This window comes from Lynx canadensis, chromosome X (genome assembly GCF_007474595.2).
Source record: "Lynx canadensis isolate LIC74 chromosome X, mLynCan4.pri.v2, whole genome shotgun sequence".
In the NCBI taxonomy this organism is placed as follows: domain Eukaryota; kingdom Metazoa; phylum Chordata; class Mammalia; order Carnivora; family Felidae; genus Lynx; species Lynx canadensis.
The window spans coordinates 7,129,040-7,157,023 of record NC_044321.2 but is presented as its reverse complement, the minus strand read 5'-3'; the positions used below and the strand labels follow the sequence as shown (position 1 = coordinate 7,157,023).

Below are 27,984 nucleotides of genomic sequence, written 5' to 3'. Positions count from 1 at the left end.
TTTTGACAGAGAGAGACAGAACATGAGCGGGGGAGCGGCAGAAAGAGAGGGAGACACAGAATCCGAAGCAGGCTCCAGGCTCCGAGCTGTCAGCACAGGGCCTGATGCGGGGCTTGAACTCACAGACCGCGAGATCATGACCTGAGCCGAAGCCGGAGGCTCAACTGACTGAGCCACCCAGGCGCCCCAAAATCCTTTTTTACTAATGTGGCTATTACTCATAAGAAGGTGTACTCATAAATAATGGATTAGGGGGCTCCTGGGTGGTGCAGTCAGTTAAGTGTCCGACTTTGGCTCAGGTCATGATCTCATGGTTCGGTTCATGAGTTCGAGACCCGCATCAGGCTCTGTGCTGACAGCTGAGAGCCTGGAGCCCGCTTCGGATTCTGTGTCTCCCTCTCTCTCTCTCTCTCTCTGCCCCTTCCCCTCCCGTGCTCTGTCTCTCAAAAATAAATAAACATTAAAAATTTTTTTTTTAAATAATACATTAGGATTATTTTCCCAGTAAACTTTCAGTTGAGTTCTCCCGGAAGAAGACCATGGCTCGCAATCCACGTTGGAAGGTGACCCAGGCGGCATCTGTAGGGCAGAGGGGAAGCGGGACCAAGAAGGGAAGGAAGCGGAAAGAGGGTGTGGACTGGAGCAGGTTGTTGCTGTGGGCCCCTGGGCCCCTCTCGCTGGGGCTCTCTGGAAGATGTTACGGGGCACGACTCAGAGCGCTCCCACCTGGGAGATGAGGGGAACTGGGCTTTTCATCCACCTACTGCCCCTAGGGGCATCAGCTTCCCCTTGTTCTCCCCAGCACCCCAGCCTGCTCTGCCTGGGGCCAGATAAAACCCCAGTGCGGAGAAGAACAGGCCCAGAACAGGTGCTCGCAGCCTAAAGTCACCAGCAAGCCTGAGGCACGGGGTTGGTCCCCTTGTGGTGCCTGCTACTGACACCAAACTGAACGCGTTTCGATGGTTCCTGGTGTACGTGTTCGTTTTCTCCCCTGACCTAGACAGTAGCCCAGATTGTGGATGGGAAGACTGAGCCCGAGAGTCCCTTGTCCAGGAGGATTCAGGTGGGAGGGCAGCCCCCCGTCTCCTCACTCTGCATGTGTGGTCACTCCGGCCTGCCTCCTTCGGTCTCCACGAAGCTCAGCTCCATAAGGAGATGTAAATATGTTGACGTTTTCGAGGTGAGAACAGGAAACTAAAACTATTTTTTTGGTACTCTGTAGAATTCCTTAGATATCCACAGGGAAGTGGATACTTACATACGCTTAGTCCCCCGACCCTTATGCCAAAAAATATTATCTCTCTTCTGCACAAAGCACAGCCAAAATTAGGAGGTTATAGGACCTGCTGACCGCCACACAGGATGTTAGCGATACAGTTAAGTTCTAGAAAACTCCACAGAAGTCCCTGTGGTGGAAGCTTCTGGATGCATGGTTCGCTGAGCGCTGGATTTTGTTACCTTCCCATTACCCGGGCTTTCTTCGCAAGTGTTGTCAGTCCCTTTGGTACTTCTTGGAAACAAGTGTCTCCCGGCTTCACTTCCCTTTATTATGCTTGTAAGTGACTCGGTAATTCTTTGTGGACTTCAGTAACACTTGTACTATTTAAATGTGAATAACCCCAAAGGATCTAGATAGGTCAGTGTGTTTAAACCACAGGCTTTAGTCTACACATTAGTTGATTAAAAACAGATTTTTATACATGATGTATGCTCAATAAAGGGAGGGGAAGCAAGCAGATGTTTGTAAAATCTAAATGTGTTAGATTATATTTATTCGGCTCTCTTTTGCTGACTCGCTTTAGAAAACTCATACCTGTGATAGCTGAACTGTAAACAGTTAGATGATGTCTTTCCCTAGAAATTTCCTGCTCTGAAGGGTCAGCCAAAAAGACAAGTAAAAAGATTCCCTAAGATTAACATACCAAAAGAAGTTGACAAATACACCATAAAGTGGTCATATCTAGATCAAGGACGACACTGAATAATAGAGTGCCTCAAAATTATATTCTGGTCTCCGACCATAAAATGATTGGTGGCATTTTTCTCCTTTAAAATATTTCTATTTGAGACTCTTTGAGTGTTTGACAGTTCGTGCTGGTCTTCCAGTCCAGATGAAATATGTACAGAACCTCCCTCTGAGTTCCGAACACATGAGAATTACAGATAAAATATTTTCAAATGGATTTAAAAAATTTTTTTTTCAACGTTTATTTATTTTTGGGACAGAGAGAGACAGAGCATGAACGGGGGAGGGGCAGAGAGAGAGGGAGACACAGAATCGGAAACAGGCTCCAGGCTCTGAGCCATCAGCCCAGAGCCCGACGCGGGGCTCGAACTCACGGACCGCGAGATCGTGACCTGGCTGAAGTCGGACGCTTAACCGACTGCGCCACCCAGGCGCCCCTCAAATGGATTTTAAAGCCAACAACCGGGGCACCCGGGTGGCTCAGTCGGTTGAGCGTCCGACTCCGGCTCAGGTCATGATCTCACAGTTCGTGGGTTCGAGCCCCGCGTCGGGCTCTGTGCTCATGGCTCAGAGCCCGGAACCTGCTTCAGATTCTGTGTCTCCCTCTCTCTCTCTCTCTCTGCCCCTTCCCCGCTTGCACTCTGTCTCTCTGTCTCTCTCAGAAACAAACAAACAAATAAATAAGACTAATAACCGTGTATAAACATACGAGGAGAATCTCCGAGGACTGGAAATGAAAGGAAATGTAGAATGGTGAGGGAAGGCTGCCCCTCCCCCGTTCATGCTCTGTCTCTCTCTGTCCCAAAAGTAAATAAAAAACGTTGAAAAAAAAAATTTTAAAAAAAAGAATGTTTCATTCTCTTGAAATCATGAAGGAGGGAATTGCATCCTGGGAACAGGAAGAGAAAGTAATTCAAGAAGAGGGAGCTGTGATAAAGAATCTGTAGGAAATGAAAAAGGTGGTCCTTGGAATAAAAAGAATCAGGCAATAGGATAAAGACCAGATTAATAGGCTTAACTTCCTTAAGAATGACCAGAGAGATTTCTGCTTCTGACTTACACATCTTAGCCGTTAAATAAAAGTGATTATTTTCCTGAATACACCTTCCTAAATCTAAAATTTTGGAAAGTAGGAGAAGTAAACACTCTGAGAAAGCAATTTCACCGTGTAACGAGCTATTATCACCTTTATGAAGTTGTAAATTTTCATAATCCGCCCCCCATACTCTTTCCAAATCCTTTCTCTCAGATGGCATTACAAATCCTCGATCTGTTTTCTTTTCCGCAAAATTTCCTTCTGTCCCATATGTCCGCTGAATTTGTGAATTGTCTGACTTTTGAAACACATAGTCACCCTAATCCTTTGCCTGATCTTGGTCCGTGACATTGTTCTAACCCCTGCCCGTGGAACGCGCTTCCCCGCACACACCTTCGCGTCCATCCCATCTTCCCAAGAAATCCCCACTCGTTCGCCAGACACTCCCTCGCCCATCCTTCCACCCGCGCCCACCCTTCCCGACTCAGCGGAAAGACTGTGTCCTCCGGGAAACCTTCTCCAGGCGGCCCCGACTCTGCCCCTTGGCTCGCTTAGAGCATCTCTCACCCAGTGGCAGTGCTATCTCCTTGTGGACGGGGAGTGGGAGTCTCTATTTTTGCTTCCCCAGTATCTCTCAGAGTCTGGCTTTTAGTAGAAACTCCGTAAGTACTTGTAGGAGTGGATAAATGAATGGATGGCATAAACGGAGAATGAGAAGTGGGTTATTGTGGTTGAAAATGATGTTTAATAGTCATTGCAGGGAGCTTTAACTTTGATGTTCTCAAGGAATAGGGAATAATTCTAGATTCGTAAGCAGGATAGTGATGTGAAAAATGTGGCCTTCAAGGAAATTTGATCTGGCATTGATAGGTTGATAGGCAAAGAAAAGAAGTGTGTGCAATAAAATGTACCGTGAGTGAGTAAATGTGTATGGCGAGGACCTCTTATATCTCATAAATGCCTATAAATAGTCATAATGTCAGCGATAGCCGGATAATTCAAACCTTCCTCTGAGGGGCTGGCCTCAGCCTGCCCGTAAGATGGTAAATCCTAAAAATCCAATAATGGTTGATTTGCTGTGGGAATATACTCCTTATATTATTGCTATTTCTGATTCAGGTAAAGAAGTAGAAATCCAATTACCTCCTTTCTCCCTAGTTCGTGACCTGTAACTAATTATTCAGGTACATGTGCCGGAGTTCGTACGAGAAGCAGGAACAAAAAGAATGAAATTCGAACCTTTTTTGAAGGTTCTTTTAAATGCAGCTTCTCAAAGCCGAGCTTAAACCTGTAAATCCTTAAAGCTGCATAGATTTCATTGAGGTTCCTGAAAAATGGATCGGCTCTTCCTGAGTATGAGTAATTTTGTGTATGCTGAAGTATTAAAAGTATGCCGCATAATATTTTTCTTCTCTTTTTGAACAGCAAAACTTAGAGAGTAACCTCACCAACCTTATTAAGAGGAACACGGAACTGGAGACCCTCTTGGCTAAACTCATCCAAACCTGCCAGCACGTGGAGGTGAGTGTCTCTGTGCGCTGTGTTTCACGTGAGAACTGCCAGACCGCTGGGCTGGTTTATCCCCTTGGCTTTTGCATTTTTAAGACGGCAGTCTTCTTAAAATTAGATCTTTTGGAGAAGCCAAATAGAAGAGATGCACAAAATCGAAGGAAATAGAACCTCGGTGAATCTCTCCCCGCGCACTGCTTTGTTTTGCCCCCACTGCTGTCTCTGCCTCTGTGCTCCCACGACCTTCCCCCTGTGTCTCTGTGTCTATGACCAAACCTCCTTCCAGGGACACCAGTCGTCGGACTGGGGCCATCCTACCCCAGCACGAATTCACTTCAACTTGATTACGTCTGCAAAGACCCTACTTCCAAATAAGGTCATACTTGCAGATACCGGAAGTTAGGACTTGGATGTAATTTTTCCGGGGCGGGGTGGGGGGTGGGGGGGAGAACATGATTCAACCCACCGCAGGTGTCTATAAAATGCATCTTCGCTGTCACATATGTTTCCATGAAATTGACCACTTGTTGGGATTAAGTCAAGAGTGTGCTTCGAATGGATTCACTTGTGGCAAGGGTGTCTCCAGGGAACGTTTTGAGCCTTGTTGATTAAACAACACGGTAAATAACAGTGAACAAGCATAATGTTTTCATTATTGTAGGGTAAAGTGAATATGTGTTATAGGAATAAATGGATGAACAAAATGGAATCATCCACGTGCTATATTTTATTTTTATGATGTGACGGCATTTGACGTTTAGGACAATCAGAAAGAATAATTTCTCTCCGGTAAAAAAAAAAAAGAAATTACCTGTGTTTTATGGGGAAATCTTACAAAGCCTTTACAGATTGGGTGATCATTCCATTCAATTTCAGCTAGTGACTTCTTAAAGCACTCAGGGTCTGGTTTCCATTACGGCCGGTAGCGGTTTCAGAACAACGGTCTTGCTCCTAATGCGGTATTAGTATGGCTCGAATTTACGAAATGCTATCGTTGTAACGTGTAAAACTGCTTTCTATGATGTTCAGCAATTTCGAATGATTGATAGAAATTTATAAGCAGATTTTGTTTTGATGCAAAAAGATGAGATATTTAGCTGTGATAAAGGCTTTCGAAATAAAGCTACTTACTGGGGCGCCTGGGTGGCTCAGTCGGTTGAGTGTCCGGCTTCGGCTCAGGTCGTGATCTCCCGGTTTGTGGGTTCGAGCCTCGCGTCAGACTCTTGGCTGACAGCACGGAGCCTGTGTGTCTCCCTCTCTCTCTGCCCCTCCCCAGCTCGTGTGCTTTCTCTCTGAAAAATAGACGTACATAAATAAATAAACAAATACATAAATAAAGTTACTACTGAATTGATGTTAGCAGGCTTGCAAGGAGACACATGGAGGCCATGAGAAGTTATGCTAGACAAGGAGTAAAGAATATTCATTCATTTTACTGTGTTTCTGAACAAAGCCTCCAAATGGAAAGAAATGCCTGCAGGTGAATAAATTTGGTATTTGGGAAATTTCTTCTAGACAAAAATGAAAGAAAACGAATTATGAGTAGAAAAGTGATGCCAGGACTACCTATGTTTTTACATGTGGCTCTTATTCCTAATTATCAATATTCTCAGTGGGGGTGGGGGTGGGGATGGGGTGGGAGTGCGGGAGGAAGGGCGCTAGAATCAGGCAGCTGAATGAAATGCAAAACTGGTTGGTGACGTAAAGGGCAGTAAAGTCATAACGTTTGGGCAAAATGAGTTACATATCATCAGTTTTCTCCAAGTGTCCAAGTTGACATTTAACTTTGCAGAGACTAAGCCTCCGGTGAGAGTAAATAGAAAGCCGAACCCTGTGACATCCCAGCCTGAGGAGTTCCATGACCCTTCCTTGGGCGGCCTCGGTGGAGGATGTTCTCCCACCGCCCCGGCAAGGGCGCACGGTCTTCTTGTTGCCTTATTTCCGCGTGTTGGATGACTTTCTGCTCTGTCTGTTCTGGACACCGTTGATCTATGAGTTGTGTTCACTACACAGATATTTCCGGGCGAGGGTGTGCATTTTTGCTTCCGGCCGGTGACGTCGGTTGGTTAAAGCGCCACGCTACTCTGTTCGTTCCGTTCGTGGGGGGGGCACCCACTGTGCTGGGTGCCGAGGACCCACCGTCTTGTCCAAGACAAAACAGTAACCCCTTGCCGTAAGAGAGGTACGGACTCCGTACTTGGAATTTCAGAGAAGCAAGACGTTTCTTCCAGCTGGGTGTCCCAAAGGCAGTGCCTGATGTGAGCCCGCCTCCAAGGGTAGGCGGCCTTGAAACCGAGGCACGGGGATAGAATGAGAAGGAGTGTATGTGCGCACGGCAAGTAGTTCGTTCTGTAGACACACAAGGTGTGTCGGGGGGGATCAGTAGGAACCGGCTTTCGAGAGCGGAGAGCTAGGTGGGCTTTAATAATTGCATCCTTGTCTAGCTATATGTGCTCTTGAAAGTTTAATGAGGGATTGAGGAACACAGAGACTTGGGTAATTTTCACAGCGACAACTGGCATCCCTGATTCTTTTCAGGAAGTGATATTTTTGCCTAATGGAAAGTTCGGATGGACCTCTTAGTGCAAAATGCGCTAAGTGCACACCCAAGGGAAAACCTCACAGCACACTACTGAACTCCAAAAAGCCGGTGGAGTTTGTCAGGCACTTTTAAATGCAGGCAGTGGAAAAGAATTTCCTGGTTCGCATCCTAGGTTCCTAGACTGTATTTCTTCCTTTTCCTCTTCCTGAAGGTGTCCTTGTTTTCGGGCATGAGCATTCCTAGGGAAAATAATCCCGTGACTCTCAATTGTTGTAAATCAAATCAATGAATTCCCACCAGATCCTGAGGAAGTGCCACATCTTTTTTTTAATGTAAGTTTATTTTTGTTTATTTTGAGAGAGAGGCAGAGAGCGAGCAGGGGAGGGGCAGATAGAGAGAGAGACAGAATCCCAAGCAGGCTCCGCGGGCAGCACGGGGCCTGACGCGGGGCTCGAAATCACGACCCGTGAGATCATGACCTGAGCCGAAATCAAGAGTCAGATGCTTAACACACTGAGCCACCCAGGCGCCCCAAATCTTTTTAGAACTAGAATGAAGGCCGAGGCAGTTCAGGCCTCAGGAGGGGAGAGACACTGAAGGAACCGTATCAGGTAGACTCCCAAAACGTGTGTGCGTAATGTGGTGGCTGGGATTCTAAAAATGAGTGGGTTTTTAGCCACTGGGCTTTGGTTTCTTCAGAAGAGGAAGACATTAGAGAATTCTCTTGGGATGAGTTTAGCGTTAGTTCGTCTCAGCCTCCTCCCAGTTTTATTTTCAAAATCAGAGGGCCTAGTTTAGTTAAGCAAATACTGACATGTTTCCAATTCTCCACACATTCTGAGAATCGAGTCCTTTCACAGAGACTGTAACACCTGGGCACAAAAGAGATGTTCCTTTGGGGAATTACAGGTGGCCAATGACTAAATCCGCTGAGAGATGGTAAAGAAAGACTGGGCAAGGGTGACTAATTAATTGCCAGATCAGAGTGGAGAAGACAAAGGCTTTTTTTTTTTTTTTTTAAAAACAAATTCCTTTTGCCATTGTTTTTCACGCTGAGTTTTTAAACGATCTTTTTCTTTGATTTTAATGGAAACTTTGTTCTTTTGCTGGCTTTCTCTGAGTCTTGCCACTGCTAGATGACAAGTGAAGTGACAGACTTCTTGGGGGTGAACTAAGGGCAATTTCATTCCATTTTTGCCCAGATATTGGGCTCCGTGAATTGAGAGGGAGGAGGGTAATATGTTGCAGTAGCTTGTAGGAAACGGTTAAAAACATTGATTTGGGAAAGCAGGGGGTCTGTAAAAGACTTTTTCAGTCATTTACCACATCCTAAAAGCACTCAATTGTAAGCTTTGAAATAAGAGGAAAAATTGCTGGGTTAAAAAGAAACATGAGGTTTTTATGTTTATTTTTTTATTTTTTTATTAAAAAAATTTTTTTTAATGTTTATTCATTTTTGAGAGACAGAGCATGAGCAGGGGAGGGGCAGAGAGAGAGAGGGAGACACAGAATCCGAAGCAGGCTCCAGGCTCCCAGCTGTCAGCACAGAGCCCGACGTCGGGCTCGAACCCACGAACCGCAAGATCATGACCCGAGCCGAAGTCGGACGCTCAACCGACTGAGCCACCCAGGCGCCCCAGGTTTTATGTTTAAATTAACTTTATTATACAGTTTTACGCAAAAGCGCTCTCTCCCTCTCTATGGAAACCTTGGCGATTGCTCTGTCCACAGCCATCGCATAAAGACCAGCATCTGAACGCCAAATGTGCTGTTTGTGTTTTGTGGACAGGTGGCTGACCTTGTACGACATATGTCCCGCTGGGGGCCAACTTGAATGTGCAGAGTCATCATCTCTTGTCACTTGCAGATGAGGGTTAGATTCCCACCCCATCTGAGCCCTCATGAGAATGCTCTCAAGGTATAATTAGAGTCAGATTCTGGCCTCATGAAACCACATCATCCATGGGGTCTCCATCTAAGTGGCTCTGGAATGGCGATCATGTGATAGGACAAATATGGTGGCATTCAAAACCTGGGTTATGAGCCACTGTGGTAAAGGCTGCTCTCCCACGTTCAAGTCTTAGGATTCCCAGGACAGACGAGAAGAAGATTGACTACTGCATGTGTATAATGGCTATGTATCCAGTTTGCTAAAATGGACAGCTCATGTATCAAACTTCACTTTTCTCAGCCGTGGAGATTGAGTGTAATTGTTTATTAAAGTAGTATGTAACACATGCTTGAAACTCTTTCCTTAGATTCATTGTTCTTGTCTTTAAAAAAAAGTTTCATAAGGGGGATTGGATCCTGTTACCGTCTTAGGTATATTCGTGAGGAATTGTGAGAAGACATCAGCAGTAAGTCTTCCAGTCTTGTTTTGGAATAAGAGATCAGTCTCAGGAATGACTGAATATAAGGCTTAGTTAGTTTGGTATTACTTTGAGAATGACATTCCCAAGTTTCAGCTTTGAAAGTTGTTTAAAAACACGATACTGGGAAGCCTGGGAGGCTCAGTCGGTTGAGCGTCCGACTTCGGCTCCGGTCATGATCTCGCGGTTTGTGGGTTCGACCCCACGTCGGGCTCTGTGCTGACAGCTTGGAGCCTGGAGCCTGCTTCGGATTCTGTGTCTGCCTCCCTCTCTGCCCCTCCCATGCTCATGCTCTCTCTCTGTTTCTTAATAATAAATAAATGTTTAAAAAAAATTTTAAAACATGATCCAAACCTCTCCTCACCTGCTATTCTTTCTACTTTGGATGGGATGAACTATTGTGTCATATTCAGAATCCTACCAGGTGGCTTGGATTGGAGTGTGAGCACATGTACGTGCCTCTGAAGATAGTTCCTCTGAACATATTTCAATGTAGTAATGCAGATTTCCAAAGCTAATACTTAAATGTGAAATAATTGGCCTTAATTGGGGCCCAGTGGATGAGCCGTGGGAAAGAGAGAGAATACATGTATCTTTATTTAAAATTTTTTAAGGGATATTTATTTATTTTGAGAGAGAAAGAGCCTGTGAACATGCGGGGAAGGGGCAGAGAGAGAGGGAGAGAGAGAGAATCCCAAGCAGGCTCCACTGGGTCAGTGTGGAGCCCAATGCGGGGCTCAAACCCCATGAGAACCGTGGGATTATGACCTGAGCCGAAGTCAGACGCTCAACCGACTGAGCCACCCAGGCACCCCAAGAATACATATATCCTAATGTGGTTTCTCCCCATAGTATAGGAATTCTTCATCGTGTCTCCCCTACACTATTCCACACACAACCTCCTTGCCTGGAGATCATTCATTCACTCATTCATTCATTTATTTTTGGAGAGAGAATGTGCATGCGCAGGGGAGAGGGGCAGAGAGGGAGAGAAAGAGAGAGAGAAAGCGAGAATCCCAAGCAGGTCCCGCGCTTCAGTGCGGAGCCCAACTCGGAGCTCGATCCCACAACCCTGGGATCATGATCTGAGCTGAAATCAAGAGTCAGATGCTCAACCGACGGAGCCCCATTTAAAAAACAATTTTATTTAATTTTTTTTCTTGCCTTGAAATATTCAGATGGTGACTAGCACAATAAGGATGCCTCTGGCATGATGTAAAGAATAATAAGGATAGGTCGGGACAGATCTAAAAAATGGCCCCTGTGGTTAGTTCTGACTCCAGCTTTCATATGAGATGGTGGTAGTTGAATGGGTCCAGTTGCGGGAGGACCGATCGCAGGTGAGAAGGTGACTGTCAGGTAGATTGTGTCTCATGATTGTGCTCGTGCCTGCCCTTCAGAGAGATAAGCGGTCCCAACCGTCAATCTGTCATTTTGTTACTGAACTAGCCTCTTTTGTCTCTGGGTCTCAATATCTAGCTTAAATTCTATTTCTCAACAAATGAATATAAAATTGCTTTTCACGATAATCAAGCTGAAATCATCTCTGTACCTAAGATAATTACAGAGTGGGAGAGAAATGGGACACATCATCTTTTGCCTTCATTTGATTCACTTCTGTTTTAAATTGCTAAATGTTATAGGGAAAACTGAAGAGCTCTGTTCTGATTTTGAAATTCGCCAGCAAAATAATTGAGTCATGCATATAAAATGTTCGTTAACAAGAGCACAATTGTAGCATTGGTTATTTTCGTTTGAAACAGAAATATGAAATTTGAAATTCAGCTATTTAAAAAGCCCGAGGCTACCACTGCGTGTAAAAGGCTTTCAGTGAGGAGCAGCACAAATAAAGATTTTTACAACCAAGTGAGGTAACTTCCCGGCCTGGGAATTTATGATAGAGCTTTTACTATGCTTTTAAAAGTATTTTCACTAGATAGAACATCAGGTTTCTATATAGGAGGTGATGAAAACTATCCTAGTAGCCTAATTCTCTGACCAGGCAAGCTCGTTTGGGGCTGTGGTAAGTTCAAGAAAGCCTTCCGTCTGTTTACGTAGGTTGGGAAGATGGCACCTTGTCCCTCCTTGCAGATGTTAGAAGGTGATTACCGTATCGAGTCTCACAGCTCCACAGCGACATGTGGCTGTCATGTAGAGAAGACGACAGTGGGAGGACTTACACAGATATACACCAAAACAAAAACGACCACTTACAAGGTCCCACCATAACTTTCTGATTTTATTATCCCAAAGCCTGTTGAGGTGAATGTCCTTCAGATGACCATGGATATGTGACTTGAAGGCAGACGTAACAAGAATCAGCCAGTAAGACAAAAGGGGGGCAGGGTGACTGAATCTAATCAAGTAGTGAAACAACTTGAGTGGTTACTGAACTTCAGCTACCCAAACCAGGTGATAGCGTTGAAAGAGATGATCAGAATCTTAGATTCCTAGGGGAGTTCTCCCGGCAACAAACGATCCCATCTGCTGGGAATTGGAAACCCTGTCCAACTCACCATAACAAGCATACTTTGAGATGATCAGTTTGCTCCCTTTAGTAAAGAAAGTTCTTTTTCTCCTCCCCAGGAAGATTGAGGAGTATGTGTAAAGACAAAGACCGAAACAGTATCTATAGAATCAATGTTTTGTATTACAATGTGGAGCGAAAAACATGAATTTTAAGGGTGTGTAGCATTTAAGAGAAAATGGGATATTACAGAAATTTGACAGGCGAGCTTTGAAATTCCAATCCGAAACACGTAATTTCTTTTAGACCTGTGATTGTTCCGTTAAAAGTGTAAAATAGTTTGTTTGAGACCAGTGCTGGGAACGTTCAGGAGAAAACTGGAGTTTCACTACATTTGTAAGTTTAATTTATTAGATTTCTAAGAGCTACTTAAGGACGTGAGAAGGTTTACCTTGTTAGGGTTTTAATTTTACACCGTTAGGCATTTAAAGTGCTTATAAAGTAAGTTGAATATGTTACATTTATAAATGCAATTTAAAATGTTACAGGAATTTGGTGATAAAAATCAGAACAGCGGTTACCCATGGGCTTTCTGGGGTGAGATATTTTATGTCTTGGTCAAATTGTTGGCTATGTTGGTTATCAAAATCTATTGACTTGTCCCTTAAGATTTATGCATTTTCCTGTAGGTAGATTTACTTCCATTAAAAAAAAAAAATGAGTACAGGAACTGAATCAACTAATTAATATATGGCATTGACTGTTTAATGGAGTTGTGTCTGTTCAAGTTGAGTGAGTTAAACATTGATTCAGGATCCCCCCGAGAGTGATGATTCTTGGTTTTATAAAATTTGTTGGATTTATGAATAGAATAATGAGATTCACCATTTGAATTTAAAAGCCTAAGGAAAACACCATGACGATTTGTTGATACAGGTACAGTCCTTGGCCAAATATCCACGTGCTCTTCAAACACATGTCTTCCATCTCCTGGTCGGTTGGACTCCTCGGGAAGCAGGGCGCTATCTTTCTTTTCCTAGTATCTCCTGCGTTCAGCACACGGCACGTGGCCAGGGATGAGAAATCAGGACTCTCCCAGAGAGACCAGCTGCCTCCTTCTGCCCTCCCTCTGTCACTGGTGCATTTGTGTCGATCAGTGCATCAGATGAATTCTCATCCTGAAGGGCAGAAAAAGGGTCCTTCTTCTTTTTTTAAATTTTTTTGTTTATTTAGTTTTTGAGAGAGACAGAGCATGAGTGGGGGAGGGGCGGAGAGAGAGAGGGAGACGTAGAATCCGAAGCAGGTTCCAGGCTCCGAGCTGTCGGCACAGAGCCCGACGCGGGGCTCGAACTCACAAACCACGAGATCATGACCTGAGCTGAAGTCGGAGGCTCAACCTACTGAGCCACCCAGGTGCCCCGAAAAAGGATCCTTCTTGAGAAGACGGTACACAGGACAGGGTCTCTATGGTGGCACATCTCAGCAGCCGTAATTCCTGGAGGCAGTAGCTGGATGGCTGACGCACACTGTGAGCTCTTCCTGGCACAAGGTCCCTGTCACTGGCAGAGGGCTAGGAGGACGGAAGTCAAGGATGAGAGAACTGTCCATTGGGTCGTTGCTGAGCCCTTAAGGGAGGTCACAGTGGGCCTTCCCCGTCCCCTTCTTGCACAGCTATCTCCTTCCTTTTGATGTTCTGGGATACCCTCTCTATCCCTTCTGGTTTGTAAAAGAAAAAAATGGCCAGACAGCCACTTCGAAACAAGTTGGGGGAAACACTTTTGGACACTTTCACACATGTAGGATGATGGCTAGTCAGCCTAGGTCTGAAGATGGCTTACAGGCTGACATTTTCTTTTTTTTTTTTATGTTTATTTATTTTGACAGAGAGAGAGAGCACGAGCAGGGGAGAGGCAGAGAGAGAATCACAAGCAGGCTCCACACTGTCAGCGTGGAGACTGATGCGGGGCTCAGACTCACGAATCGTGAGATCATGACCTGAGCCAAAACCAACTCGGACGCATAAACGACTGAGCCACCCAGGTGCCCCTAGAATGACATTTTCAGTATTAGGCTCTCTTGTTCTTCAAACACACGTTTGAAGCGCATGCGCGCGCGCGCACACACACACACACACACACCCCAGAACCTCAAAATCGGCAACTGACAAGCATCTGAATTCTCTGGTCTTTCCTTTTCTCTTCCAGACCAGGTTAGATTCCTTCTCAGTGTCCTTTTGGCAAAGCCCAGCTTGTACGGTGACAGTGCTCTGTAGTTTGTGTCCCATCTCCCTCCTACCACCCTCAGCACCTTCATGGGCACCAGCTCCCCAGTTTCAGAAAAAAACCTTAGGAGAGCAAGTAAGCAGGGACAGCTTCGGAGAGAGACGGTGACTCTCAGTTGTCGTAAATCAAATCAAGGAAGTCAATTCGAAGAAGGTCAAGAGAAGACCACCCCTCCCCAGAGTTAAGCCTCCAAATTCACCTTTTTGCCTTAGCCGGGCTCTGTGTGAGTGCGGTGGGTCATCGCCAGCTCTCCGCGGCGGACCTCAGCGTGGCTTTTCTCAAGGGGCAGTAAGATATGTCTGGCTCCGGGGTTTCTGGTGCAGTTAATTCTGTGTGCAGCCGGCGTGTGTGCTAGTTGTTCTCTAAGGGAGTCATCGTCTTTGGAGGGCAGAGTTTGGGCCCGCGTGCCACTTTGCACGTCGTGGGCACCCAACAAGTCCCCAGGATGGCCACCCGGCCACCGCTGACGCCCTCCTCGTTCTGGGAGAGGTGGGAGTGTCGTCATTTCCTCTCGCGGACATTCCTCAGCTACCCAGACCGTTGCGGAGATCTCTGGAAAGCAGTAGCTTTAACCACCTAGCCTGGGAGCGGAGAGGGACCGCTTGGAAAGTTTAGTTGGCTGGCAGAATCCTAAGAAGCACCGAATGAAGACTTGCGGGGTTCCTAGTTTTATAGAGAGAGCTCGCAAGGGCAGTGTTGGCACGATCATTTTTGGTGCAAGATGTTTCTTCCTGCAGCATTCTACCTGAAAATAACGGCGCCGAAGTGACGATATCCGAGAGGAAGGTGGTATTCTCTCATACCGGTGACATAGCCTCCGTCCCATCTTAACGAAACGCTGACCTGGGTCGGGCTCTGGCTACTTAAACAAAGGTCTGCTTTAATTTTTGCAGAATAAAGTATTTTTGCCTTCTGTTTTTCATGAAATGGCCTTAAAGAATTCCTCTTGTTTGTGGTCTCGAAAAAATCAGAACTATGCCCGTGAGGCCCGCCTTGAAGGCTTCCATGAAACAATAAGAAGGCTTTGTTCTTGGTAATAACGTTAAAGCAAGCAGTGTTTCCATTACCTGGCAGGATGCCGCCTGCCCGCCACCCCCTGATCCTGACAAATGTAAACAGAGCATTCTGTTTCCCAGTTAGGAGGTGAGAAGACAGCGTCTTTCAGATAATGGAGGGAGGGAGGCAGAGAGAGAGAGAGAGAGAGAGAGAGAGAGAGAGAGAGAGAGAGGCACTTCTTCATGTAATCCCTAACTTAAGTATTTTAAGATTCAGTTTTACTCTAGAAGATCGTACATATTAAGCTTAGAACTGGAGAGCCATTGTTTTAAAAAGACAATAATAATTTCACAGTGAGTTGGAATGATGGAAAATCCAAGGGTCTCTAGATAAAGAAATACATATATTTTAGTCTGACTCACTAGATTTCACGTGTTTTCTTTTCAGGCAACTTTGCCTGTCATTGCTCAGCTTTAGACCCATTTGTGGTCAGTTGTAAATGAACACTTGTGGGTAGATTGTGGCCCGAAGGAAAAAACAACCAAGGTCAGGATAGACAGCACGGCCAGATGCAAACTCTGTTCAGCCCTGCAATTAGTCAGAAGTCGTTGGGGCTGTAGAACAAACTGGATGAGTGGGACACCGGTGCCCTCTGACCCCATCTAGACCTCTTTCTTAAGAAACGTCCAGACCGTCGTCCCCTCTGATGTAGGCACTTCTGTCTGTAATGGTCAGTGCCAGGCGCTTACAGCGCTCACCAGTCCTATGTTTCCTGGCCCGAGAGCTTCTGGAAGCCCGTAACACTCTGCCTGGGGGCTCCCCCACCCGGGGTGCCCAGCCGTTAACTCCAGAGCATTACTGCCCAACCACCCCCGACAGCCTCCGACCAGCCACCCATGGGAGATATTAGGTAAATCCCACCCTTCCTCCCCATCAGCAGGACCGTTCTGAGTTTCCCGGTCTCCCACCGGGATTAATCTGCAGTCGGCCACCGTGGTCTCGGCCAGACACGCGCTTCTGGCTTCATGCCCTGTCTCACCTCCCCACCCCTACTGGTGTTCCCCGGCAGCTACTTATATTTCCATCCCTGTCCCCTGCCCTGCTTCCTGGAAGCATCTCTTTGCCCCCCCCCCCCCAGCTCACGTGTTCGGTTTCCCTAAAGCCTCCTGTCTTTGACTTTATTTGACTAAATGTGAATATTATTAAACACTGGGCATCACAGATATTGAAAGATCAGTCTGTCTGCTTCTGCCGGCATTCCGGAGTGACGACACCCAGGCAGGGCTTCATAGATGTTACTTGGGGACGCGTCCGAAAGACAGAACGAAGCTTAACACTTTCCAGTCTTGCGCCCAAGTGCGAGTCCTACCAGTGATACAGTCGAGTGTATTTCACGTAGTGTGAGGGATGCTGAAGAGCAAGGTCCGATCCTCATCCTCCTTAACTTTGCGGGGCGCCAGATGGCATCTATCTTTGAGTAACTCAAGCCCGAATAGGACTTAAATTTTGTATTTTTCCAGTCCATCACTACTCGGGAATCGCGGCACAACAACTAAAAAGAATGCCACTTAATGAGAAATGATATGTGAGACTGAAAATGAGTAATGTAAGGTCATGGGATAGAAGCTTCCTCTTTCCATTAGAAATGACTTCCCTTCCCCGAGACGGATCACCTCTGTCCTCCCCGGCACTCCATTAACTGTCCCGCGCTGTAAATAATTTTTTTAGCTTCTGACCACAATGCGATTTTTGCCAAATACATTAGTTGAAAATTACTTAATAGAAAGCACCGCTTTTCAGAAACTTTATGAAAAAGACTTGATAAGCCCAAGTGTCCATGACAGGTTAATAGATTTTTTTTTTCTTCATTCTGTGTGCCCAACCCAAACGGAAGGGCGTGGAGCATTTATTTTATAACGTGTGTAATTAATAAGAGAGAGGAAGGGAGGAGTTTATTGTTTTTGAATGAATTACGAGCAACACCTTCCATTCCGCTTCTTCATTTTGGAACCGCTTTGAAGAAAACTGGTATCTATCAAGCACCTACTATGTGCCAGAGAGCTTACGGATATTTTCATTGAAAGTTTGCAAACGAGGAGACCTTCCTACACAGATTCAACACATTTTTCACACCAGCGGCTCTTTGATTACAAACTCCATGCTCTTTTCCCCTTTGCTCGGGGTTGGCAAACTATGCCCCTTGGGCCAAGTCCGACTCGTCACCGGGTTTCACAAATAAGGTTCTGTTGGAACGCAGCCACACCCATCTGGTTCCGTATCGTCAGTGGCTGCTTTCATACTACAACAGCGGCATTGAGTAGTTACAACAGGGACCATATGGTCCGCAAAGCTGAAATATTTACCATCTAACCCTTTATAGCAAAGTCTCTCACCTCCTGCGGTACATCATGGAAGGCTCTCCTCTGTCCCCTCCCCGTTGCATCAGGAAGGAGCCCTTAAGAGAATGCATTGGGGATTTGAAAATAACTCCCCAAATTCTGGAGTTAGTCCTCATGTTATAGCTTCCAAAGCCATTGTTTTGGTGAAAGACGTAGACGGGGAAAAATTTGGATTCCTGCTATTAAGTCCCCCAGGTGATCAGCACAGGCTGACCGGTCCTGGAACTCGTACTATTGTCCTGTGTGGACATTCTAGATAAACAGAATCTCTTAACAATGGTGGTAGTTAACATTTATTGAATAATTGCTACATGTGAAACATTTTTCAGTGGCCTTTCACGTGCTAGTGCGTTTAGCTCTGAACCACAAGCTCCCCTAGGGTTTCTCTGCCTCGGCACTGGTGACTTTTGGAGCTGGACGGTTCTCTGCTGTGGTGGGGGCTCTTCCAAGCATTGTTGGATGTTTGCTGGGTAGCATCTCTGGCCTCCACCCACTAGATATGAGACGTGGCCCCCGGGCCCCTCGTGACGACCAGCAATGTCTCCAGACATTGCCAGCGGTCCCCCAGGAACACCCGATCTACCCCGTAAGAGTCGATATTGAGGGACTTGAGAAATTGAGAGTTTAAGCAAATGCCTGAGAACATACAATTAGGAAATAAGGAAGGCCTGGCATTCCACCCCAGGAAGACTTTCTAGGGACCCTGAGTTCTGAACTACTGCCTCCCTTAGCCCTGTTCACTCTAAATCTTCTCACCTTGTCTGACGATTTCGCTTTACTGAAAAACGAACAGCGTTTCGGATGGGCGCGTTGTGTTTGCTCCTCTTGGGGGGGTGGGGGGCGGCAATTCCTTTGTGTGAAGCTTCAAGGTTTTAGGTATTAGGAGTGGTGTTCTTGCCGGGCAGTTTTATTGTATTGTCACAGTTGTGTTTCATTTATAAGAAGCCTTTTATTGCCCAGCTCACCACAGTGTGTTGCCACTTTTAATAGCGTCTCACTTCCTTATCCAACATTCAAGCTCCATTATCTTAGAAACCTCCAGAAAGGAGGATTGTATCGTGAGGTTCCTGGGAGCTGTTTTTTGATCCCATAGCAAAAACATAGCAAGATCCCGTGTGGATACTCCATCAATATGCAGAATTGGTCTCCTCTGGGCCCAAGCATTTCCCCGCACGTCACTCCATGGTAAAGGCCGGACTATGGTTAGCACCGTATGAAGGGATTCCATCTTTTTATTTTTCTGAAAAACATTTCTTGGGCTTTCGAAAGTTTTGGTCAGATGAATAGATTAAATATTACAAAATATTCTCCTGTACTCCGGTTTCTGCCCCAAAGACAGGGACCCTGGGAACTTGGCCACTCTTCCCCCTCTCATTTACTTGAGCTACGTCCACAAATATTTGACTTCGGTGTGAGAGAGTTTCAGGGTGAAGATTACATATAAACATATTAGATGAATTACAGTAATACGGTCTGCTCTTACTCAATTCTCCTTGGCTCAGTTTTATATACAAACTCAAGTGTTAGAGTCGCTTTCATTGTTCCTTCTGGCAGCTCCGTCTAACTTCTGCCCCAGGGTCTGGAATGTTCATCACAGCTGCCTTTGGCAATAAAACCCGAAGCACCCTCAGATCCTCGTATTTCCCTTTGCACCTGTGGGATTGTTATAGATGTTGTAGCATAGAACAGTATGAAATAATAGTGTTATTAAGACATAATCTTAACACCGACCCCTTTAAATTTGGATGCGGACTCAAAATTACATATTCTTCTTTTTTAATTTCTTAATGTGTGTTTATGTTTGAGAGAGAGACGGAGTGTGAGCGGGGGAGGGGCAGAGAGAGGGAGACCCAGAATCGGAAGCCGGCTCCAGGCTCCAAGCTGTCAGCACAGAGCCTGACACGGGGCTCAAACTCACGGACCGTGAGATCATGACCTGAGCCGAAGTTGGACGCTTACCGACTGAGCCACCCACGTGCCCCTCAAAATCACATATTCTTAGTAAGAGAGAAAAGCAACGTAGCATAAAATAAAATAGGGTTTTAATCTTTCTCCAGGTCACCTTCATTTGAATCGTGGTACAGCTTTGCTTTTGCCATGAGGACCAATTCTAGGCACCCCTCCTTCCTCAACACCCTGAAATAAAATGCCCTTTTTCCACCACATAAACCTCATCCTCTCCAAAACTTCCTCCGCTGTGTGCATCTGTGTACGAATAGAAAGTGACCTATCAAGGCCGCACATCCTTCTCACGAGAGGACGCAAAGGGTCTTTTCTCAAAATCTAGAGATGGCTAACTCATTTCAACAAAGCGTTTAAGATGAGAAAATGAGGATTTCTTTTATTTTTGAATGTTTCTTTATTTTTGAGAGCGAGAGAGACAGAGCATGGGCAGGGGAGGGGCAGAGGGCGCGGGAGACCGAGAATCCGAAGCAGGCTCCAGGCTCCGAGCTGTCAGCGCAGAGCCCGACGCGGGGCTCGAACTCACGGACCGTGAGATCATGACCTGAGCCAAAGCCAGATACTTAACCGACTGAGCCACCCAGGCGCCCCAGAAAATGAGGATTTCTAAAATACATATTAGTCCAGTCTTACCCGTGAGAAGTGGCTAGATACTTTTCCCCATTGATGTTGTCTTCTAAGAGCGCCATAAAATATTTCTAAAGATGTTAAGGCCACATGTGTCTGCAATCTAATAAAACTTAACAGGGCGGCGGCAGGGGGGGGGGGACTTTTTGCTGGCCATTGCTAACCACGTGCTCGGAAGAAAATAGCCAACATTTATGTTATCATTAACCAAGCTGGGGAATGAGTACGTGTACCTGCACATGCAGCAAAGGCAGATAAGCTTGGCACCCGGTGGCAACTTCCACGGGACTACAACTGACTGCTGGTATCTGACAGGAGCGTTACTGCAGCCGAATGGCCCCCAGCTGAATTCGATCTCAGGGCTAGGAGGCCAAGACAGGAGTGGTGGCCTTCTGTGCTCAATTCATTGTTTGACTTTCCAGTTTCTCCTTCATTAGGCTGTCGAGGGTGAGATAGTCGTAGTTGGTCGAAGAGAAGAAGCAAAAGTGCCCTAGGAATAAGAGAGAGTGGGGTGCCAGCTCTACAAGCCAGACTGTTCTTTTGTGTCTTCCGTAATCTCCCCTCTCACTCTACCCTTCCTGCTCCTAAAATACTCGTGACGATTATGGACACACTCGGTAGTAGGGAAATACAATTGATTCTCATTAATTGTGGTAGTTATGTTCTATAAAGTCGCCAGGAACACTGAATTGGCCAATACTGAACCATCGCTCTTAGGGGAGAAAACACACACACACACACACACACACACGCACACACACGCACACACACACTAACCCCTCGCATAGATGATATGATCTTAAATCCTGAAAGCAAGTCTCCTGGTAGATTCTATTGTCTTTATTTTATGAAAGAGAAGAGCTTCCAAAGTGTTAACTGACTTGCCTGAGGCTGGACCACTGACAGGTGCCAGAATTGGGACTCCAAGCCCATCCATCTGGCCCCAGAGCCAGACCTTCTTACACCACACTGCCCTACCCTTATTGTCTCCACCCTCGGACTATGGAAGAGCTAAAACAAGAAGGCTGAGCGTGTCCTTGTTCAACCTCAGCTGGGTTCTGGCAGGGTGACTTACATTTTTTTCGGGCTCTGAGCGTGCCCGACGTGCATGTGAAAAGGCCACAAGCATTGATTTCGGGTTACAAGTGGAGTTGTTAATTTTAGCGAGCGTACAAATCGCAAATACGGAAGCTGTGAATACTGAAGGTGCGCTGTAGAGTTTGTGAGGGGGTCCCTGTTAAAAGCAGAGTTGGGAGTGCCTGCAAACACCTTTTCTATATTTTATGGCTGGTTCCTTTGCACCCCTTCGAAGACTTCTCAGAGAATTCTTGACTGACCTTCAATAAAACGGGCCCTACTCTCAGGCACGGGCAATCACGTCACCCTCTTTAATTTCCTCTATGTACTAGTCATGAGCCGAAAGTTTTATTTATTTCTTGACTTGTTTGGCCTGTTCCCCTATGTTTGTATGTAAACTCTGTGATAGTGTGGACTTTGTCTGTGCCCAGCGCTGGAGTGCTGCCTGATATGCTCTCGGAACCCCGTTGCTATCATTTGAATGAATAAATGATTAGATGGGTGAATGAATCAATAGTTGTATGCGTGTCTTTCAAAGTGAGGGACGCGAGTGTTTTATAAGAATAGCCTTGAGCTTGCATAACATTGGCCGTCCCGCTCGCAGCCTCAGATAAGGCGTCAGGGCCTAAAAATGGGATAATAACACCTGAAAGAAGACATGAATCCTGACAGGATGCAGATGGGATCTGACTTTAGAAGAATTACTTTAGAGATGAAGTCAGTACTAAGAACTAGGGACAAGGATGGGGGGAATGATTCGTCATCCCTAATTATCTTCATCCCACTCTTGTCTTTAGGTGAGGGACCAAGAAGGTGGACATAGAGGTCTATGAAAGGTTTGAGGCTTGTTTCTTTCATCCTTAGGTTGGCTCTACTCAAAGCGCTTGTATTAGCCTTCGTGATTCTGAATCAAAAGACGTGAATCAGAAATCGAAGGCTGAAATCATAACCAAGAGCTGCCAGCTTCCAAACCAAACCTGCGAACTAGAAACACCTGAACACGCTGCGAGCGACCAATAAACCCATATTTGGGTTAATAGCCCATATAAGAAATGAAATCCAATCAAGTCATTAACTTCTTTTAAGTGACACATAAAACAGCAAAACTGTGGAAAACTTCTTTGTAGTGGGAGAATTTTAGAAATACAGGATAGCATTCAACTTCTTTTATTGTACCTTTTGGAATAGAAGAATGCTAGAGTTACAAAAATTTGGAAGCTTCGTCAAAGTTTCAAAAGAGATTCAACTTTCCTGGTTTCAAAGGAAAGTCAACTCTGTGTTTTTTGAAAGATCTAAGGAAAATACTTGGCCTAAAATGAATGGATCATGTTTCCAAATTTCTGAGAAATTATATTTTGGGCCAGTGGTGGTTGTGGTATCAGCTTTCCCAAAACATATTTGGCTCAACAAAGTAGATTTCAGTCTACTTTTTTTGTAAAACAAATCTATCCATCATAAATATCAAATGGTCGGAATTTGGATTAAATCAAACCCCATGCTAGGATGGCAACTGGGACACTTTTCCTCCCGTGGAGTAACCCAAATCCCAATGATCTTGAGAGTGAAATGGATCCCAAACTAAATCATAGTCTATTAACAAAGCTACTTCTCGATGCAGGTGATACTACTTGAGATTTGTCTGTGACTTCACAGTGTGAGCTATTTCCTCAGATATTAGTTCATGTATTGACCACAATAATCCCACGTGGCTGAGACAGCAGATACCGTTCCCCTCATTTTACAAAATAGGAGAATTTTGAAATGGTTATCTTCCTGGACTTTTCCAACATCGACCTATGAGTAGAGCTAGTCCTCGACGCCACATTTCATGACACCTACCTCTAGAACTATTAGTGAGGTTGGATCCAGTTCAGTCAAAACCGGAATGTCATTAAGCACACAATATGTTAGCAACATCAAAACCTGAGGACTTCATGATACGGTCAATTGATTTTTGACGAAAGTGCTAAGACACTTCACTGAAGGAAAGAATAGTCTCTCCAGTAGATGGTGCTTAGGCAGCTGGCTATCCAGAAGTAAGAAGGCACAGTTGGACCCTGCTTGGAAGCATACGCAAAACCTAACTCAAAATGGTGCATAGACCTAAATGTAAGAGATAAAACTTCTAGAGGAAAACAGAGGCCTAACTCTTCATGACCTTGGATCGGGTTGCTTAGCTATGACACCAGAAGCACAGATGACAATAGATAAATAAGTAAATTGGACTCTATCAAAATTGTCACTCTTGGGGCTCATTCTAGAAGATACTTTTCTGTGGTTTTTTTTTTTTTTTTTTTCTGTTTATTTTTGAGAGAGCGAGACAGAGCACAAGCAGGGGAGGGGCAGAGAGAGGGAGACACAGAATCCGAAGCAGGCTCCAGGCTCAAACTCATGAACCACGAGATCATGACCTGAGGTGAAGTCAGACGCTTAACCAACTGAGCCACTCAGGCACTCCTCTCAAAGATACTTTTCAAGTATAAGGTGCTACTTTCCAGAAATTTCACTCTCTCCATCATAATGTGCCCATGGTTTCAATATGATTCCTTCCTTTTCACAGTTCAGTTGTAGCCAGTTATTACATTCAGTTAGAGGTCAAAAGGTAAGACAAGAAATTTCTTGAGAGTAGTGGCATTTTGAGTAAATATGTCCATGGATAGCTGAGTTTTTATTTGGGAATCCTCAAGGGAAATTAGAAATGACAACATAAAAGTCATGGTAAGAGAAACTGAGTCCAGTGGTGAACTTCCTCGAAATATTAGCCTGAGTTCCACATTCTGTACTTACCCATCAAAATGTCTTTTTTTTTTTAATGTCTATTTATTCTTGGGAGAGAGAGTGAGACAGAGCGTGAGCCGGGGAGGGCCAGAGAGAGGGAGACATAGAATCCGAAGCAGGCTCCGGGCTCCGAGCTGTCAGCGCAGAGCCCGACGCGGGGCTCGAACCGCAAACCGTGAGAACATGACCTGAGCCAAAGTCAGACGCCTAACCGACTGAGCCACCCTGGCGCCCCTCAAAACGTCTTTTAATTTTCTCTTTTGTTCATCACATTCAGCAAGCATGTTTGCGTGCTAATCTGACATAGGACCTGATCTCGGGGTTTGCTGCAAATGGCCAGTGACCATTATCTTCTCAATAAGAAGATGTCTTGAGTAGTCTCTCTCCTGCGTCTCATAATAATCAGGAATAAAACGCAAGGAATCTTGGCCTCTGGAAACAGGACGTGATTCCTCTGAACAGCCATCAATGGATATTTATCCTGAACTTCTGACCCTACTTCCAGTTTATCTCATTCATAGAGAATGGAATTACTCCAGTTAAATAAAGTATCCCAAATCAGAAGGGCTTAATGACTGGGCCATGGCTCCTCCCTGAGATATGGTAGAGTAATCAATGGTGCCATTGTCATTCTCTGTAACACTGCAACTTGCGTGCTGGGTTAAAATCATAAAACTCAAGCATGCTATCTCCATTTCCCACAGCTGTGATTTTGGGGTCTCTGTTTGCGAATAAGCATTTCAGAATTGTCAAGAGGTGGAGGAAATAGCGTGTGCAGAGTATTTCCCAAGCCCAGTTGCCAAGAATGAGCTAATTGTCACCCTGCCTTGCATATAATGAGTCTTAAAAACTTCAAATAAGGGCCATTCTATAATGATCTACCTTTCCTGGAGAATGGCTTATGTTCATTGTAGAATCTTGGTCTTTCGGACGTATACCAGAAGTAAAATTTTAAATTATGTCATAAGGTGAATAAAATATCCAACCATCCTTTTTCTTTTTTGGTGTTTTCATAGTGACTAAATGCAAAGTTGATGTCTGTATTTAAAAGAAGAGTTAAGTAAATATGATATAGTCTTGCTACGTTGCATTTGGAAAATGTGTCCAATGGATGTTAATGGTAGTCTGTCCTCCATAAAGGAATAATATTCGTTCTTTTTAAACTTACTTTTTATGTCTAATAGGCCAAAATTCCACTCTCTTTCAAGATATAGAAGAAGGAATTGCAAATATATCTCAAGTGTCGATTTCCAACTAGTTGGTAATAGCTGTGTATATGTTGTGTTAAGAAAGATTCTGTGGCTGAGTATGGCTTAGCAGAGAAGACTGCTATCATTGGATAATAGTGTTTTCCAAGGGTGTAAGGAAGGGAGTAGACATGTAAGTCCTATATTTTCCATCTTTGTATAATTGGAAAAAGAGTTAACATTTAAAGTATCTTTTTAGTGATTACCCGAAACGTAGTAGTCTACATTAAAGAGCATTTAACAGAAAACAAAGGCCAAATTAAATGCTCACCATTCTATCTGTCCTATAGGTCAATGCATCACGTCAAGAAGCCAAACTGATGGAGGAGTGTGATCTTCTCATTGAGATCATTCAACAAAGACGACAAATTATTGGAACCAAGATCAAAGAAGGGAAGGTATGATTTCTAGGGCAGAAGATAGCATATTCTCCTGGAGAGGATGTCATACTCCCATGCATTTCAATAGCTTAGGAAATATTGAATACCCCCTTTTTCTATATTTTCTATAACCCCCTCTTACGTCTTTAAGACGTAACTCAAAGTCCCTTGGTTGACCTTTTTTTTTCTCTACCCCTTTCTTTGTATTATCATGGTCTCCTATGCACATCTGTAATACAAGGATTGCATTACATTACCTCTACTCCATTACTGAACTCCAGAGGGCAGTGTGGAGCTCTGGTCTGTTACAGCCATTGTTTTCTTTTCTTTTTCTTTTTTTTGTTAAAAAAAAATTTTTTTTTAACGTTTATTCATTATTGAGAGACAGACACAGGATGTGAGCAGGGGAGGGCTAGAGAGAGAGGGAGACACAGAATCTGAAGCGGGCTTCAGGCTCCCAGCTGTCAGCACAGAGCCCGACACGGGGCTCGAACTCATGAACCGTGAGATCATGACCTGAGCCGAAGTCGGTCGCCCAACCGACGGAGCCACCCAGGCGCCCCAGCCATTGTTTTCATCTGTCTTCTCTATGAGAAGGTGGGTTCCACAGAGGAAGAGTTCATTTCCTATTTATCGCTATATCCTAGCAATTATCACAGTATGAAATAAATGTTTCAGTGACTCAGATTTTATATAGAGATGGCGAAGTGTTTTCCCATGCCTTTGAGCGAATTCAGACAGGTATAATTTTGTGGTGGCAAAATTCCTGTAGTTTCACTGTATCATATATCCCTTTGTGGATATATGAATAGTAATTCTTTTCTAATGTTTATATGTTTAAAATTCCTACGGTTTTTATTGAAATACTTAGGATCCATTTTATTTTACCCATTTCTCTGCCGCCCTCCAAAGGTGATTTTGTAGCTATTTTAAAAACGGAAACATTCATTCAAGATTTAACTACTACTGCTCATAACCATACTTTCATGAAATATGTATAATTAAATTAAATTAGCAACTATTAAGTGGTGCACAGAGGTAACCATAGCCAATATATGTGCTCTTCTCTGTTCTCTACAAAATTTCAAAGGTACGTTCAATATTGTATCATATTTTAGATTACTTTGTCTGTATAGGTTGAAAGCTATTTATACAGGTAAATTGTGACGGTGATCGGAGACGTCAAAGTGAAATCAAATCAAATAGTTCTTGAAGCTGTTTACGGTGAATTAACAAATTAATGTGAAACCAGTCCCTGGCCAAGAACTGACTCAGCTGTGTTGAGAAGCGACTTTTCCCCACATACACGTTGTACAACTTAGCGTCCGCCTGGAATCCTCTCGGGATGTATTTCCCCTTCCATTATCGTGCACCACCTCTCAAGGCTCGTAGTAGTTTCTTATTGCTGCTGTAACAAATTACTGCAGACTGGGTGGCTTAAAACACCCAGATTTGGTATCTGACCTTCTGGAGGTCAGGAGTCCAAAATCAGTGTCACTGGCCTTAAAGCCAAGGTTTTGGCTGTGCTGTTTCCTTCTGGAGGCTCTAGGGCAGAATCCTTTCATTGCCATTTCTCGGCTCCTGGTTTCCTTATCACATCACTCTGTGCCCTTTGCTTCCCTCCTCAAGTTTCTTTCTCTGACACAGCCTCTCCGGGTTCTCTCTTCTAAGGACCTTTCTAATTACACTGGGATCACTCAGAACATCCAGGATGATACGCCCTCTCTCAAAGGTCCCTGCCTTAATCACATGCGCAATGTCCCTGTGTCATGTAAGGTGCCATAGTTCAAAAACTTCTGGGATTAGGATAAGAGCATCTTTGGGGGCCCTTAATTCAGCCCGGCCAGCATGCCTTTCCCTTGCTTAACTTCCCAGCATGACGACCTCTCTCATGAGCCGGATCAAGATAGTGAAGGAGTGCACGTGCAGTGACAAGAGCACATAGCAAAGTAGGAAAGCAAAGAGACATAGCTGGACCCAAAACAAGGGAAAGATCTCCACGGGCCAGAAATGGGACGAACCTGCAAAGCCGCAGCTGTGGCTAAAACACAGGCTAGTGGAGACTTGGTCTGGAAGAGACCGAAGCAGCTTCGCCTTCAAGTCCAATGGGTCAATAGTTCTTGATGCCTTGGGCTGAAGGGTACCAGTGCTCCGGATGGTATGGGGGACTGAAATCAGGCTCACTGGTTCATGCCATGGGCTGTATGAAGCTTCTCGCTTCCTTAAAGGACACCGAAAAGGATTCTTGCCAACCTCTACCTACCTAGGGTCAGAGTTTTTAGCAAACTTCAGGCCTGGGAGTCTGGAACAAGCCCGTTGTCAGGTTAGCGCCTGGCTCTGCACTATT

General features: G+C 44.9%; 1 protein-coding gene across 3 annotated transcripts in view; it reads left to right on the top strand.

Annotated features, from left to right (window-relative positions):
• Nucleotides 1-27,984, top strand: part of MID1 (midline 1) — a 151,984-nt gene that overhangs the window by 78,246 nt on the left and 45,754 nt on the right. For all 3 annotated transcript variants that reach the window (XM_030305833.2, XM_030305837.1, XM_030305834.1), the window contains exons 3-4: nucleotides 4,428-4,523; nucleotides 25,548-25,655. In XM_030305833.2, coding sequence (XP_030161693.1) covers nucleotides 4,428-4,523; nucleotides 25,548-25,655 — 204 coding nt within the window. The remainder of the gene's footprint in view (nucleotides 1-4,427; nucleotides 4,524-25,547; nucleotides 25,656-27,984) is intronic.